Source organism: Nyctereutes procyonoides, unplaced genomic scaffold (assembly GCF_905146905.1).
Source record: "Nyctereutes procyonoides isolate TBG_1078 unplaced genomic scaffold, NYPRO_anot_genome, whole genome shotgun sequence".
NCBI classification, from domain to species: Eukaryota; Metazoa; Chordata; class Mammalia; order Carnivora; family Canidae; genus Nyctereutes; species Nyctereutes procyonoides.
Genome location: NW_026575024.1, coordinates 29,159,914 through 29,175,888, shown reverse-complemented (window position 1 = coordinate 29,175,888; position 15,975 = coordinate 29,159,914). Strand labels below are relative to the sequence as shown.

At 47.0% G+C, this 15,975-nt stretch overlaps 1 protein-coding gene across 1 annotated transcript; it reads left to right on the top strand.

Moving 5' to 3' along the window:
* The first annotated feature begins 6,360 nt into the window (after positions 1–6,360).
* SNRPB (small nuclear ribonucleoprotein polypeptides B and B1) lies at positions 6,361–15,468 on the top strand. The gene is made up of 7 exons (XM_055307490.1): positions 6,361–6,478; positions 8,906–9,057; positions 11,194–11,305; positions 13,229–13,381; positions 13,917–14,055; positions 14,383–14,508; positions 15,188–15,468. The coding sequence occupies exons 1-7, from the start codon at positions 6,476–6,478 to the stop codon at positions 15,196–15,198; spliced, it is 696 nt and encodes a 231-aa protein (XP_055163465.1). The 5' UTR covers positions 6,361–6,475; the 3' UTR covers positions 15,199–15,468.
* The last annotated feature ends 507 nt before the right edge of the window (positions 15,469–15,975 follow it).

Below are 15,975 nucleotides of genomic sequence, written 5' to 3'. Positions count from 1 at the left end.
GCTTTTCTTTTTTTCTCTAATTCTTTACATACTCATGTTATGATGTCTCTTCTTCTCTACAGCTAGAAATAAGTGGGCCAATTTCCACTGAAATAATCTTTAAAGCTTTCCTAGGGGGAATTTTTGAGTTAGCTTAGACTAGATAATTCTGTGATAACAAACCCCCTCAAACTTTGGTGGCTTGTCATAGCAAATGTTCCTTTCTCACTTATATTGCCTTTTGTCTAAGTTCAGATGTAGTTCAGCTCTGTTGGTTCTGGAATTCAGACAAAAAGAACAGACTCATCTGAGTCATGAGGTTGTTAAGAAAGAGGGGAAAAGAGCAATGATGGGATCACATAGTGAATCTTTTCTTTATTTTAAAGATTTTATTTATTTATTTGAGAGAGAGATTGAATGAGCACAAGCCAGGGGACAGGCAGGGGGAGAGGAAGAGGGAGAAGCAGGCTCCCTGTTAAGTTCAGAGCCTGATGCAGGGCTTGATCCCACTACCCTGAGATCATGACCTGAGCTAAAGTCAGCCACTTAGACAACTTAGCCACCCAGGCACCCACATAGTACCTCTTAAAACTTGTTTGGAAGTGGCACTAGCTTTTCAGTCATCATTGGCCAAAGCAAATCCCATAGCTAAGTCTGATGTGCTTGTGATGGGATTGGTTTGGACATAAGGTGCTGGAATCCTGAAATCATGGGCCATGTTTTTCTTGTCTAATAGTGAATCTACAGAGCTTAATAGAGAACCTAGCACTTAGAAACTTCTAGTAAGTATTTGTGTGTGGATGGGAAACCTGAAATTCAGATTTATTTCTTTTTAAAAAATATTTTATTTATTTATTTATTTGAGAGTGAGTCAGCATGAGAGAGAGCAGAGAGCACAATAGGAGAAGGTGGGGAGAGGGGCAGAGGGAGAGGCAGCCTCCCCACTGAGCAGGGAGCCTAACATCCCAGGATCCTGAGATCATGACCTAAGCCAAAGGTGGATGCTTAATGGACTGAGCACTCAGGTGCCCCCACAATTTATTTCATATATAATCTCTGTAACCACTGATTCATACACCATTTCCTACATTTGGAAGCTCTTCAGACCAAGTGGCTTTTTACGTGGATCAGTCTTGTTTTGTAATAAGAAAAGTCATGAAGGTGATTTCATATAGGTCACAGAGACGGTTAGGTCCAAGTAGAACTGAGTAATGGACAGTTACGTGTTGATGTCAGTATCGATGGCTTAGATTATTTAGTAGAAAGGGAAGGTGAAGGTAACTGAAGCTGTTTACAGCACACAGTGCTTACTTGAAAGGTTCCTGTCTCACGTGTTTTGTTATGGATTTTGTGGAGTGCAATAGAAAATGGAATGTGCAGAAATGAATATAAAGGAATTATTGGTGAGGAACAAATTGTGTTGTATATGTATTATTAATTACAGATGTGGCATAAGACGCTCTGTCCTAGGACAAGACAGAGCTGCCCGGCGGCCCTACGTAGGGCTTCTCTAACTGAAAACTGTCTCTCTCCAGCACAACCAAAGCCAGAAATCTACCCAGAATTTGCCTCCTGCCTTCTGGCCTTCTCCTGTCAGCAATTCCTAAGCCAACATGTGCACTAGATCTTTCTGGGCTTATATGTAGAGAATCAGTTCCATCCAGCAGACTCTGGCCCCTGGCATCAGGAGCAGCAGTATCTTGCTCAGAACTGCTGGAGTGGAAATACAGAAGGTCAACAGAGGGAAGGTGGCTCCCAACCCTTGTGTGCGAGGACAGAGGAGACAGAGACCTTAGGTATATTCCTTAGCCTGCCCCCGGGAAGTCAGCAAGAACTAGAGAAGGCATAAATGGTGGTAGAAATAGAGCCCACCTCAGCTCAAAGGTGAAACCTCGTGCAAACAGACTGAGGAGCGAAAGAAGCCTCAAAATCTGGAGCAGTCAGCAGTATGGACTGTGAACCAGATTGTAGCCTGAAATCATACTTAAATACAAGGTAGAGGACCCACTTATAAGGGAAACCCTATGATTGCAGGGAGTATGGGCGAGGCTTTAAAGTTAAGTTGACCCACATCAGATGCCATTGGACACACTCAATGGAGAAGCCTTATATGTGCGGTGAGTGTGGCCGAGGCTTCAGTGAGAAGTCATCCTTCATCAGACATCAGAGGGCACATTCAGGGAAGAAACCCTATGTGTTCCTGGAATGTGGACAAGGTTTTAGTGATAAGTCAACCCTCAGAAAACACCAGAGGATGCAGTCAGGGGAGAAGTCTTATGTTTGTGGGGAGTGTGACCAAGGCTTTTGTAGTATGCCAGGTCTCAGCATACACGACTGGACACACTTGGGAGAGAAGCCTTCCTCGTGCAGTGAGTGTGGCCAAGGCTTTAGCCAAAAATGACTCCTCCTCATTCACCAGAAGATGTACTCAGGCAAGAAGCATATTTTCAGGGAGTGTGGGCGAGGCTTTAGCTGTAAATCAAATCTTATCAGAACCCAGGGGATGCAGTAAGGTGAGAAGGCTTCTTTGGGCAGAGATCTTGGGCAAGACTTTGGCAATCTATCAGACTGGGACCCAAGTGCCAGGTGAGCAGTAGTCCCTATCTGTGCATGGAGTGTGAGAAGAGCTTCAGAGACATGCTGGTCCTCACCAGGCTTCAGGAACATTCAGGAGAGGAGCCTTATCTGTGCGGAATGTGGGCCACTTGGTAGCCCCAAGTCAAGCCTCACCACCCGAGAAGGATGCACTTAGGTGGGAAGTGTGTGCAGGGGCTGCAGGGGAGGCTTTAGCAGTAAATCCACATTCACCCAACATCCTGTGGCCATCTTGGGAAGCAGCGTCATGTGTTCGGGGAGTGCTGGTGGATCTCAGCAAAAGAAGAGGCAGGCAGGCAGACAGGATAAGGAGGCGTGCTCAGGGAGGAGCTGTGTGCTTATAGGGAGTGGAGACGAGATTTGGTCAGCCTTTGTCACATAGGGTAAGGATAATCTGTATGTGGACACCCTGGGGAGCTCTGCCCAGATAACCTCTTCGGGCCAGCACCCCTGCTGCTCCACATTACTGTTCCTGGGGCTGCGCAGAGGAGTTCCTTGCTGGGACTTGCTTGAAGCCACAGGGAACTGCACCCTCCCCACTGGTAGCTCTGGCTTGTGGCCAATTGATATAGGGAGACAACACCTCCATGCCTGACTCAGCTGGGACACCTCCACAGGGTCACCAGAGATCCAGAGGTCCCCATCAAACAGAATGACTTCTTGGCCACACATTGCAGGTCTGCTTCTGCCCTCATTCTCTGAGAAACCACTCCCCTCCATTTTGTTGTCTCTCTGGGGAATCCATCTTGAGACACCTTAAGTGTGCAGGGAGTGTGAACAGGACTTTGGCCAGAAGTTACCCCTCAACAAAGCCCAGAGTATACAGAACAGAAGCTCTGCATGTACGGGGAGGATAGGCCAGGGCTTAGGAAAGGCACACCTCAGTATCCATCAGGAAATAGCTTTCTTGGGAGAAGTTTCCAAGGGCCAGGAGGGAGGCTGGGAGCAGATGTGAAACCTCATCTTGTATCAGATGACATGCTCAGGGAGGGCTCGTGGGTGGAGTTTTAGCCTGTTCTCTCTCTCTCTCTTTTTAAGATTTTATTTATTTACTCATGAGAGACACACGGAGAGAGGCAGAGACACAGGCAGAGGGAGAAGCAGGCTCCCCGTGGGGAACCTGATGTGGGACTTGATCCCAGGACCCCAGGATCACAACCTGAGCCAAAGGCAGATGCTCAACCACTGAGCCACCCAAGTGCTCCTAGCCTTCTGTCTCTTCGTGACAGACCTCAGGGGACAGAGGACTTGCCGGCTGTAGACCACTACCTCATTCACCTCTGAGGGGCTTTCAGAAGTCTTGAGGAGAGGGAAGATGGGTTTTCCCATCTGTGCAGAATGTGGGCCACTCAGTAGCCCTAAGTCAAGCCTCACTGCCCAAGAAAGACGCACTTAGGTGGGAAGTGGTGCAAAGGCTGGAGGAGGGGGTCGTTGGCGGGGGGGCAGCCCTCGGCATATATGACTGGACACATTTGGGGAATAAGCCTTCCTTGTGTGGAGAGTGTGGCCGATGGAGACATGGGTTTTCCCCTTTTTGTAATAAGATGGAGTAAAAACATAGAAGGCTTTACTTAAGTAATCTAGGAATGGTCTAGTTGTTTAATTTTCATACATCAATTCTTTCCTCATTTCTCTTGGTCTTTTGTTCCAGTAAAATCCTCTTTGATCAGCTCAGGCTATGCACCTCAGTCTCTCCCCTGTCTGGAAAGGAATTCAAATCCCAGCCTGGATTTCCCACGTGAATCCAACCCTTGAGAAACAAGAAGTCCCAAATCAATCTAATAGGTTTACAGGGGAATCTGACTGAGTCTCTGCATGGGCAGGATGACCTAGGTTCTGGAGACATGCCAACTGAGGGGAGGGCCTTCCCAAGTCTCTGGGCACTGGAGGGCTATCACCTCTCCTATCTAGCTCCCTTTGACTTCTGGGAAAGCTCTTTTCCCAGGGTGGGTCCTCCCTCCCTCCCTGCATTCCTTCCTCCCTTCCTTCCTTCCTTCCTTCCTTCCTTCCTTCCTTCCTTCCTTCCTTCCTTCCTTCCGTCTCTTCGGGTCTCTGTTGAATCATTCTCTACCCTCTGGAAGTACTGCTGTTCCTCAGTGGTCTGTTCATGTCCTCTGGATCCAGGGACCCTTTAACCACACTTACACTGCAGTCTTCCAGATTCCAGGGTCAGGTCCTTTAACTGTCCCCCAACTGTTCTCTAGCCCCCAAATTACTGCTTTAGGCTTCTTAGCTATTCCCTGTGTCAATTCATAGGTCTAAAGACCCCTAAACACAGCCCTGATACCATGCCCCCTCAGCCCTTCATCCCTGGGGTCCAACCTTGCTAGTGACACCCCCCATCATCCTTCGAAGACAACCTAGCTGTACACCTGCCCTTGTTTGTCAGCAATGAGATTCCTAACATAATCTTTTCCCCGGTGGAAATGGAATATAATACCATGCTATGCTGTTTTTATTTTCTCCCGGTATGCATGATATATCTGTTTGCTGCAGCCCTTCAGGTGCAGACACTATGCAGTATATGCTTTGTGTCAATGTCACCCTGGCTCCCCATGCACATCCAAGTCCCTGGGTGACCCTGCTCCCAGCTGTGGCTTGCCTGATGACTGTAGACCAGCTCTGGCCCATGCAAATCTTAAAAAAAAAAAAAAAAAAAAAGATTTTATTTATGAGAGAGAGAGAGAGAGAGAGGCAGAGACATAGGCAGAGGGAGAAGCAGGCTCCCTGCGGGGATCGTGATGCGGGACTCGATCCCAAGATCCCAGGATCATGACCTAAGCCAAAGGCAGATGCTCAACCATTCAGTCACCCAGGCGTCCCTCACCATGTTATATTTAGTATATTAGACCTCCAGGTCAAGCAGGTGGCTGGAGTTTTTGGCCACGAGTTAAATAAAGCGTCCAGGGTTAGAGGAATAAATCTGAATGAAATTCCTGAGCATTTAGGTAGTATTCACAAGTCATAGGACTGGATGGGATTGGTTGATTGACTCATTTGTTCATGGAAATATGTTTTGAGCTAAGCAGTGTTCTAGGCATTGCGGTAACGAAAAATACACAAAGGAAAATCTATACCCTCAGAATTTCCATCCTAATGGGGAGGAATAACAACAGAAACACGGTATATTAGGGATCACCATTAAGGAGGAAGATAAAGCAGGTAAGGGTGGGAAGGCTGCAGTTTATTTTTATTTTTTTTAATTTTTTTTAAATTTTTATTTATTTATGATAGTCACACAGAGAGAGAGAGAGAGAGGCAGAGACACAGGCAGAGGGAGAAGCAGGCTCCATGCACCAGGAGCCTGATGTGGGATTCGATCCCTGGTCTCCAGGATCAGGCCCTGGGCCAAAGGCAGGCGCCAAACCGCTGCGCCACCCAGGGATCCCCGAAGGCTGCAGTTTAAATAAGGATGGCCAGGGAAGGCCTCAGTGAGAAAATGTCACTTGAGCTGAAGTCCTGAAGGATGTTCGGGCAGGAGTCGTGCAGGTACCTGGGCGACTAGGATTGCAAAGGTGCTAAGGCAGGAGCTCGTCCAGCAAGTTCTCAGAAAAGGACAGGCCGGGAAGAGCGGTGGGACCTGGAGACCCAGAGGTAATGGGGAGGGGCGGGGCGGGCAGCTCGGGGACGGACTGAAGCTAGGGAGGCGACCAAACAAACATCCCGGGAAAGGTTGTTTGACGTCAGCCCCGCCCCAAACTCCCGCGGGGCTCTAGGCTCCCAGGTCGGCGTTTTGGCCGGAACTCCAGAGCCGACGCCGGGCCGGAAGTAGTTTTTACCCGACCCCATTTTATCCGCGGCCGCACTTCCGGTAGCGGCGGCGGGAAGAGGTGTAGTGGCGGGCGTCTAGGCCTCTGCTGAGGGCAATCCGGCGGGAATCGGAGCCATCAGAACCGCCACCATGGTGAGGACGGGCAGGCCGGCGGCGCGGGAACTTCCGAGTCTGTCGTGGAGTGGGGACCGCGGCCGGTCGGGAGGAGGTCGTGGGTTGGCCGCTCCTGGCGGCGAAGGCCCGGGCCGCAGCCGCCGCGTCTGGGCGGGGGAGACTCGGACCGTGGCCTTTGGACGGGTTGGGGGAAGGGAGGGCTGGGACCGAGGGACGAGGCCGGGGTCGCTAGGTGGTGGCGAGCATGGGCCCGCGGGTGTCCACGCCGCTGTAGCCACGGTGCTTGGGATCCCGCAGGCACGAAGTAAACTTTTGCGCAATAAATGCGCGTTTGGGGTTTCGGAGCAGACAGTAGAGCCTCAGGAGGACTCGTGAAACGGGGTGAGGGTCTGAGGGGGACTTGCGGAAAGGGGGGAGGACTTGTGGCCGAAACTAGAGAGTGTGCTTGGGTCTAGTAGATGGGAGGAGGGAATGGGAGGGAAACCGAAAATGGAGGAAGGGCTCAACAACTCCTTTGTGGGGCAGGTCTGTGTGTGAGCGTGTCTGGCTTCTCAGGCACTGGGGCTGCTTCACTCCGTTGGCTTTCTAGTTGCGGACACAGGTAATATGATCCAGAGTGGTAATTAGGCACTGCGTGAAAGTAACGGGGGGGGGGGCGGGATAAGAACGTTTTCCTGGAGTAGATGGTTCCTGAGCAGAGTCCTAACAGGTTGTTACAGGAGTCTCCCCAGTCTCGATGGAAGGGAGTATTGTAGGTTGGGAGGACTCCAAGAGCAGGGCGTGAAGGGCCGCACTGTTGAGAGTTCCTGCAGGGGTCGACGGGGAAGGGATGGAAGAAGAGATGGGAGGAATTGGCAGGAACCTGGCTACTAAAGGCTTTCCATGCTGCCTGATCCCGTTGGTGATGAGGGATGCCGTGGAAGGATGTAGCCAGCAAAATGACCAGGGCGCAGTTGTGTTTAGAAAGAGCGCTCTGCTCTGTGGCTGTTGCGTGTTGGGTGAACCGAAAGCCGGGGATTGTTTGTAGGATTGGTTTGGAAGAGTAGGCACTGGATTCAGTCTGTCTAGGTTCCAAACCAGCTTCCTGGCTGTGAGACAGGGCAAGCTACTTAACCTCTCCTGACCTCAGTGGCTTCATCTGTAAAATAGGGATAATAATTAGCCTGGTTTTTAGAATTAAATGAGATATTTAGAGACTGCTGGGTGGCTCAGTAGTTAAACATCTGCCTTGGGCCCAAGGTGTGATCCTGGAGACCCGAGATTTAGTCCCACATCAGGCTCCCTGCATGGAGCCTGCTTCTCCCTCTGCCTGTGTCTCTGCCTTTCTGTATCTCTCATGAATAGATAAATAAAATGTTTAAAAAAATAAAAGATATTTAGTGCTTGTCACAGTGCCTGGTACGCAGTGAACGTCCAGGAAGACTTAGCTATTATAAGGTGGACAGACCAGTAAATGTTGCCATAAGGCTTCAGATCTGTGTGGCTAGAATCTAGAGGGCAGATTTAAATGGGGACACTGGACTCTTAGGTTAACCAGCTTGTAGCTGGTTAACACAGTCATTTGAGGGAGAGTGAGCCACATAACTTGTGTCTCTAGGCAAGGTTCTGATCCACACATTGGTGGGTTGAAAAACCTCTTCTTGTCCAAGCTTACAGAGATGAACAGCAAGCACAGTAACTGGCAAGAAGACGACGCTTGGAAGGCTGATACACAAATCAAATGCCAGGTTATTTCTAGAGAGGTATAACTGCCAAAGGCACCTGGCAGTTTGCGTTGTGAGGTCTATTTAGTCTGTCTTTTACTGAAGCTACCTTGGAAGCCAGGCTACAAAGCAGAAAAGGTTGTTGGATTGATAAAGAAGTTTAAAGACCATTATGTGTTCAAACTGATGAGCACCCTGGCCACCAGAAAGTTTCCCTCCCAAAGACAGTTTTGGAGGCACATTAACATTTTTCATTTAGGGATTCCATTCGCCTTGCCTCCAAGCTCATAGGCTCCTTTCTGATAATAGATTCTTGCTGATTGGATCCTTATTGCCAATCATTCCAGCTGTTTTACTCGGTCCTTTAACTGGGCTGTGGGTGTTCTGCAGCACTGGAGTCACACACCTGTAACCTGCATAGTGGCAGATGGCTAATCTGGTATGGGGGGATTGGATTAGTTTGGAGGTACCTTACTCCTCACCCCTGAAACTGACACAGCAGACACACAGGCAATTGTGATATGAAAAAGACTGATTTTAAGGGAGAGTAAGAGAGTTGTGGGCAGAGGTCTGGGCTGAATACTGGGTGTGGGAGAATTCCCCGGGAAAGGAAGACAGAGCTGAGAAGCTGTTGAGAGAGAGAGCCATGTGGAAAAGATGGCCAGAGCTGGTTTTTAGGAAGGACCAGGGATATATAGGTTCAAAAGAGCTTGACTCTCATCCTGCTGATTTCTCCTTGCAGACTGTGGGCAAGAGCAGCAAGATGCTGCAGCACATCGACTATAGGATGAGGTGCATCCTACAAGACGGCCGGATCTTCATTGGCACCTTCAAGGCTTTTGACAAGCATATGAATTTGATTCTCTGTGACTGTGATGAGTTCAGGAAAATCAAGTGAGAAGTGGGCTGCATGGGGGTGGGATTTAAATTGTGAGGGAAATGGACTGGGTGGGTGGACCAAGCGACAGGTAGTGATGTAGCCAGCTGGTTCCTTGGTTTGCTCTCCTGTGTTAGAGGGCAGATTTAAATGGGGACGCTGGACTCTTAAGAAATCTCCTTCGTTATTAGCCCGGCAAGCCTTGCTTTCTAGTCGTAGCTGAATAAAAGTTGTAAGGAGGGCTGCTAGGCTTTTTGTTTCTCTGACTTTGTGTGCCCCTGGGTACTGGGGTAAAGGGCTCTCATGTTCTCCCCACAGGTGTGTAAGGGGGGAGAGCTTGATTTTCTGGCCTCATTGCCTATTTGTAAAGCTGTAGCCTAAAGGGCTCTCCCAATGCAGCCTGGTCTGAAACTGCTTTAAGAAGCCTCTGACCCTCTTCAGGGTAAGTGCTCAGCTTCCCGTGTGGGTTTGGGGCCAGTGATTTTTGTTGGCATTTATAGACACAATTAGAGATATTTTCTACCCTTCTATATGTAATTGGATAATTCCCTTGTCTTAAGACTCACAGATTTTAAGCTTCTGGCCTATTAAAAAATGTGGGCTAGCTTTTTGTGCATATTACATTCAAGGCATCCTGAGGCCCAAAGAGGTTATGTGACTTCTGTCATCATTCAGCTCTCTTTGGCCACGTGCAGTGGTCCATGTTATGTTGTCGGTAGCTATGAATTCCTTTTGATTCCCTTTAGGGCTCTTGTTTTCTTTTTGTGGCAAGAGGTCAAGAAGTACAAGAGACAGTGTGGTAGGGATGGTTGAGTGCCAGGTACACATTAGAGAGGGGCCAGCAGGTCAGCGTAGAACTATTCTAAATGGTTCTCTCCTGTTTTAATGAAACTATTCTGATAATTAAAAAAATGTTTATTGGAAAACATATTTTAAAAATACATAAAAGTGTATGAAGATTTAAATACCCAGAATGGTGGGATATTTTTTTGTAGCTTTTTGTTTTATATGGTTTTTTGATTTTTATGGAAGAACAATACATGCTTTTATTTTAAAAGAAAATTTAGATAAGGAAAAAAGGAAGAAATGTTCACCCACAGAAAACTGCTGTTAATTTAATATAAAAACTATTAAAAGGAAACCTATAAGTTTTTAAAGATCAGAGCATTTTGTCTTTGCTTTATTTTTAGGATATTAGTTTTGGCTTTTTCTTCACTTCCTCTATCTTGCACAGTTTATTTCTCAATTTACATTTACAGTTGACACTTGAACAACCCAGGGGTTGGGGCACTGACCCCATGCAGTTGAAAATCCACGTATAACTTTTGACTCCCTGCCCCAAACTGAACTACTAATAGACTCCTGTTGTCCAGAGGCCTTGCCAATGACCTAAACAGATTAACGTATATTTTGTGTGTTATATGTTTATATACTGTCTTCTTACAATAAAGTAAGATAGAGAAAAGTTATTAAAATCATAAGGAAAATATATTTGCAGTACTGTATCAAAAAAAAAATCTACATACAAGTGGCCCCACACAGTTCAAACCCATGTTGTTCAAGGGTCACCTGTATAATTTGTTCTCCTGTTCTGGTAGTTACATTGGGAATGTCTGTTTTTGTGCTTTGAGGACAGAGGTGTAATTTCTATATAGTTAATTCTTTTATTGTTTCTATTTCTGAGGTGAGATGAGGACTGTAGTGACTCATTCTATGGGGCTGACTTGGTAGTGGAAGGGTGTTGCGTGCAAAGGGCTGAGTGGGGTTCAGTGGACTTGAGTTGTTCCGGCTGCCTCCTCACACTGACCAGGCTTTAAGCTGGAGGGAGGGAGTAGGGTAATGTCAAAGAAGGTTGGACTGTGGAAAGGCCTTCCTGATAGTTACGGACTAACATTTGAGCCAGGGCTGGGCTTTAACTCTTATCCTGTCTCTTGGTCAGTGCATCCCCTTGCTGTAGGAGACAGCCACTTAAAGGGGTGGTGAGTTCAGCCTGTGAAGACTGTCCAGAGGAGCTGTCTTAGAGAAAGTTTTTGTACCATTTGTTGGGAGATTACAGTGTAAAACAGATCTTGGAGGCCCCTAGACAGGTGAATGGAGCTTTACCCTTTTCCTAATGCTTGCTTTTTTATTTGTTTTCCTAAACCCATTCTCAGGCCAAAGAACTCAAAACAAGCAGAAAGAGAAGAGAAGCGAGTCCTTGGTCTGGTGCTGCTTCGAGGGGAGAATCTGGTCTCAATGACGGTAGAGGGACCTCCTCCCAAAGATGTAAGTCTGCCTCCAGGGCCACTTTAAGGTGGGGAAGCCCTACTGTGAGCCAGACTCTGTGTTAGGTTCTCTGCATTTCACTGCATTACTCACAGGCATCTGATTTTTCTCCTGCTTTTATATATAATGCAGTCTCGAAGAGGTTACCCCACAAGTAGGAAGTAGAAATGGGGAACCAGAATTGGAGGGTTCTAACTTTAAAGCTCTCCTCTTTTCCCTCAGCTGCTGTACACAGTGAGGAGAAAAGGCACCTAAGGCCATCTGGTCAGTTCTTAATGTGATGGCATTCTACCTGGACCTTGAACAGTCCTTTAACTCCAGGGGGCACCTGGGAGGCTCAGTTGGTCAAGCATCCTACTCTTGATTTCAGCTCAGGTTGTGAGATTGAGCCCCACATCAGGCTGCACGCTCAGTGGGGAGTCTGCTTGAGATTCTTTCCCTCTGCCACCCCGAACCACATGCTCTTACTTGCACACTCACTCTCTCTCAAATGAATAACTCTTTAGAAAAGAACTGGGAGAGTTCAGTTAAGAGGGGATGAAGAAACCAAAGGACTCATGAACATTAATTTAAAATGCTGGATTGTGGGGTGCTTGGGTGGCTCAGTTGATTGAGCTGCCAGCTCTTGATTTTTGGCTCAGGTCATGATTTCTGGGTTCTGGGATCCCATCCTACATTAGGCTCCACGCTTGGCGGGGTGTCTGCTTGAGGATTCTCTCTCTCTCTCTTCCCCTGAGCACTCTCTCAATTAAAAAAGAAAAAGTCCTAACTCCAAATAACAGAATGTATATATATTATGTACAGTTAGAGAATAATAGTTAACATTTATTAAGCATCTGCTGTATACCAAGCAGTTCAATATTTTAGTTTCTCCTTACAAGCAGTTTTTTGAGATAAATTATTCCCCCTTAATAGATAAACAGGTTTAGTAACATGCCTGAGTGTCACAGCTAATAAATGGTGAAGCTGGCATTTGATCCCAGGCAGTCTTAGTTCCATAAACACCAGGCTCCATTTAGAAATAAAACAGACTTTAGAGCGTCTAACCAGGTTTTCCCCATTTTCATTTTAAGACCTCATCAAAGGAATAATTGTCCTTAATTTTAGTTTTGTCCACATATGTATTTTTTTTTAATTTAATGTGTAATATGTATATGTAATACTTTGTTTTGCTCTTTCACTAAACACTGTAAACAGTTTTCCAGTTACTGTATAGTTTTTAAAAGTCATGTTAAAAATACTCTCAAGTGAGGAACAGAGTATTTACCCCAATCATTTCCTTCTTTTCTCATACATTGAGACTCATACATTGAAGCCTTTCCAATTATAAATGCAAGGGATTTACCATATTTTTTGGTTAAAGTATATGTCTATATTCATAACTCTTGGATTGGTTTCCAGTAGAAATTGCTACTGTTATATAGGTCATTGTAAGTCTTCGTGACCACGACTGGTCATATGATAACCCAAGTCCATTGTACTAATTAATACTAAAGAAGACCGGTGAGAAGGTAGTCCCAGACTGTGGGATTATATGCCCAATTTCACCCACCAGGTGAGAATCAGCTAGGATTGAACCTCATTTCTCTGATGCCAGGTCAAGTGCTCTTGTCTGCTGGAGCCTTTTAAATGGAGTCCTGGCCCTTTGTTGATTTAATTTTCATAGGAATATTATAGGTTGAGTTGTGGTGTGTTATCTCTAGACTTCCTCTTAAGTTCTTCTAGCCTATGGTAGAGGTGACAGCTAGGCACATAATCTTGGGTGGAAGAAGAATGGTATTAACACATATGGGTGGCTGGGTAGTGTTTTTAAGGTGTTTCGATGCCTCATATATCTTAGGGGCTCTCTTGGCAATGATATTCCAAAGTGTACTTCTGATTCTCTAGGTCCCAAGCATTTTACCACATTTCTTTATTTCTTAGACTGGCATTGCCCGAGTGCCACTTGCTGGAGCTGCCGGGGGCCCAGGGATTGGCAGGGCTGCTGGCAGAGGAATTCCAGCTGGTGTTCCAATGCCCCAGGCTCCTGCAGGACTTGCAGGGCCAGTCCGAGGGGTTGGTGGGCCATCCCAGCAGGTAAGGAGTTGGGGGAAGGCACCAGCTTCTTGTGATTAAAATGAAGGATAGAGAGAGAGGGCCCACAGTTTGGGAAGAGTCCAGAAGAACCAACCTCCAACCGACTATCAGGATGTCAGTATTTCATTGTGCTTTATATGTAGTCCTAGAATCAGATGAGAAGGAAAACTTAACATTGTACATTATTTTGATGCTATTGAAGTAAAGAGATGCATAAAAGGTATTTTTGCTGCCCATTTTGGAGCAGAATGTTGCCATGACAACATGAGCTATGCTCTCTTACAGCCTGTTAGTAGTTACACCAACAGTGCTGGTGCTGTCTATGATTTGGACTGGGCCTCCTTAACTCAGGCCTGGTAGATGGGAATGAGCATTCAGACTTGGTCTTCTCTGGCAGATGGTTTCAGATAGCCTGATGCCTCGGGTTGTAGCTTAGGGGATGGCATGTCTGCTGGGTCTTAACTGAATTGAGGGAGAGTGGGATGCTGTGTTGCACTGCCCTATTCTGCCTGACTCTGCTTCTGTGTCCTCTTAGGTGATGACCCCACAGGGAAGAGGCACTGTGGCTGCTGCTGCAGCTGCTGCCACTGCCAGCATTGCAGGGGCCCCGACCCAGTACCCGCCCGGCCGTGGGGGTCCTCCCCCACCCATGGGCCGGGGGGCACCGCCTCCAGGTGAGGAGCCCTTTAAGGAGACCACAGCTACCTGATGGGAGATAACCTGAGCTGGATTCATGATGAGACATAACATTGACTGAAACTGATGATGAGTTTGGGTAATTAAGCAGGATTACTCTGAGATCCAGCGTGACTGACTGTGGAACTAGCCAGACAAGAGCCATAGGGAGCCCCACCTTTTGGTTCAAGACCCAGTTTCTTAGGAGAGACTGGGAGGGTGGAAGGTCCATCTGTCTCAGAACTCGGTGGACAGCTTTGTTATGTTGCCTGATACCTTTTCGAGGCAGACACTTGAGCTGTATTCTTGGGCCTTTTCTCTTGTAGGCATGATGGGCCCACCACCTGGCATGAGGCCTCCCATGGGCCCGCCGATGGGGATCCCTCCTGGTCGAGGAACTCCAATGGGCATGCCCCCGCCGGGGATGCGGCCCCCTCCCCCGGGCATGCGAGGTAAGTACGAACAGCAGTGACTTGACTTCTTTAGAGCATGTTGGGATGGGAAATGGAGGGAAGGTTAGATTTTGCTGTACCTCTGTGCTTCTAGGCCTTAAGCCAAGGGAAGTGAAGAGTGCAACTTTGTCCACAAAGGAAAGAGGGAAAAGGCATTTCTTAAAATCAGCGTTCCCTCCCTCTTAGAGCAATTAGAGTGGTCCTATACCCAGGGCTCTTCTCAGTGTTGAAGGCAGTGTTCTGGGGGCACTGTGAAATACATTCTGAGAGTCCCCAGCAAAGGCCCTGGGATTGTCTTAGGCCTTTGGTTCTGTTTCTGTTTAACTCCAGTTTGAGAAATGTTGAAATAGATTAGCCCTCTCATTTTATAGATAAGATAATGGGCCCTGAGAGCTAAGCATCCTGCCTCCCAGATTGGTGTTCTTTGCCCCAAGCTATAGTGGCCTTTGGGATAACCCACAGCCACCGTGGGTGATCCCTGTCTCTAGTTCAGGCTTTTTGTTGGTGGGTTTTACAAGCATAGAAATCCATACATATCCGAGAAGTCCCTAGTTAGTGTGTATGTTATGTCCCTCTGATCCCTTGGTACCTGCAGGGTGTGGGAGGCTGGGGTGGCGGTCGGGGCTGGGGATTTGAGTTGCTGATCAGGCACTGACTAAACTTCTTACTCTTACTTCAGGCCTTCTTTGACCCTTGACCACAGAGTTATGGAAGTAGCTCCACAGAGGCGTGGGCCCGATTGCCACAGACGTGTTTGTTTGTTATGCCGTTGTTCTTGGAGTCTCACAGGATTGTCTGGTTTCCCTTTCAGGGCCCCCTCCCCGGGAATGCGCCCACCAAGGCCCTAGACTCATCTTGGCCCTCCTCAGCTCCCTGCCTGTTTCCCGTCAGGCTGTACATAGTCCTTTTACTTCCTTGTAGCCTGTGAAACTAGTTTATAATAAACTCTTAAGAATATTGTATTCGGTGTCTATTTAATTTTAGAAAATGAGGTCCTTAATAGAGTCAAAAAAGGTAGCGCTGGAAAAGTTAGCACTAATCTTAGCTGCTTCCCTTATAAAATATTTTAATACACCTTCACAGAGATGCACAGCCTCATACTGAGAATTAACAAAATTGGATGAGACATTCCCACGTACCAAACTGGCAAAGATCAGTTTGTTGAAGTAAATACTCATGCTGTTGGTGATGGTTGAGTTGGCAAATCTTTGGAAGACACTCCTTTTGATCGCCTTTTGTGCAGTACTTGAGATTATATTCATTTTCACATGATAAAGTAGGAGGCAGATACTAAAAATGGTAACCAATCCTGTTGAGAGGGGAACAATTTTGGTATAACTTTCTCCTAGCATCACACACATGCATATAACCTAACCTTTTTTCTTTTTCTTTTAACCTAACAACTTTTGAGTTGGAGATATCCATGATTTCTTCCACATAAAGTCTGTGTTTAATAAAGTAGTTACT

Coding starts and splice junctions, on each gene's coding strand:
- SNRPB (XM_055307490.1), top strand. Junction 9,058..11,193: donor GATGAGTTCAGGAAAATCAA/GTGAGAAGTGGG, acceptor ACCCATTCTCAG/GCCAAAGAACTCAAAACAAG. Junction 13,382..13,916: donor TTGGTGGGCCATCCCAGCAG/GTAAGGAGTTGG, acceptor GTGTCCTCTTAG/GTGATGACCCCACAGGGAAG.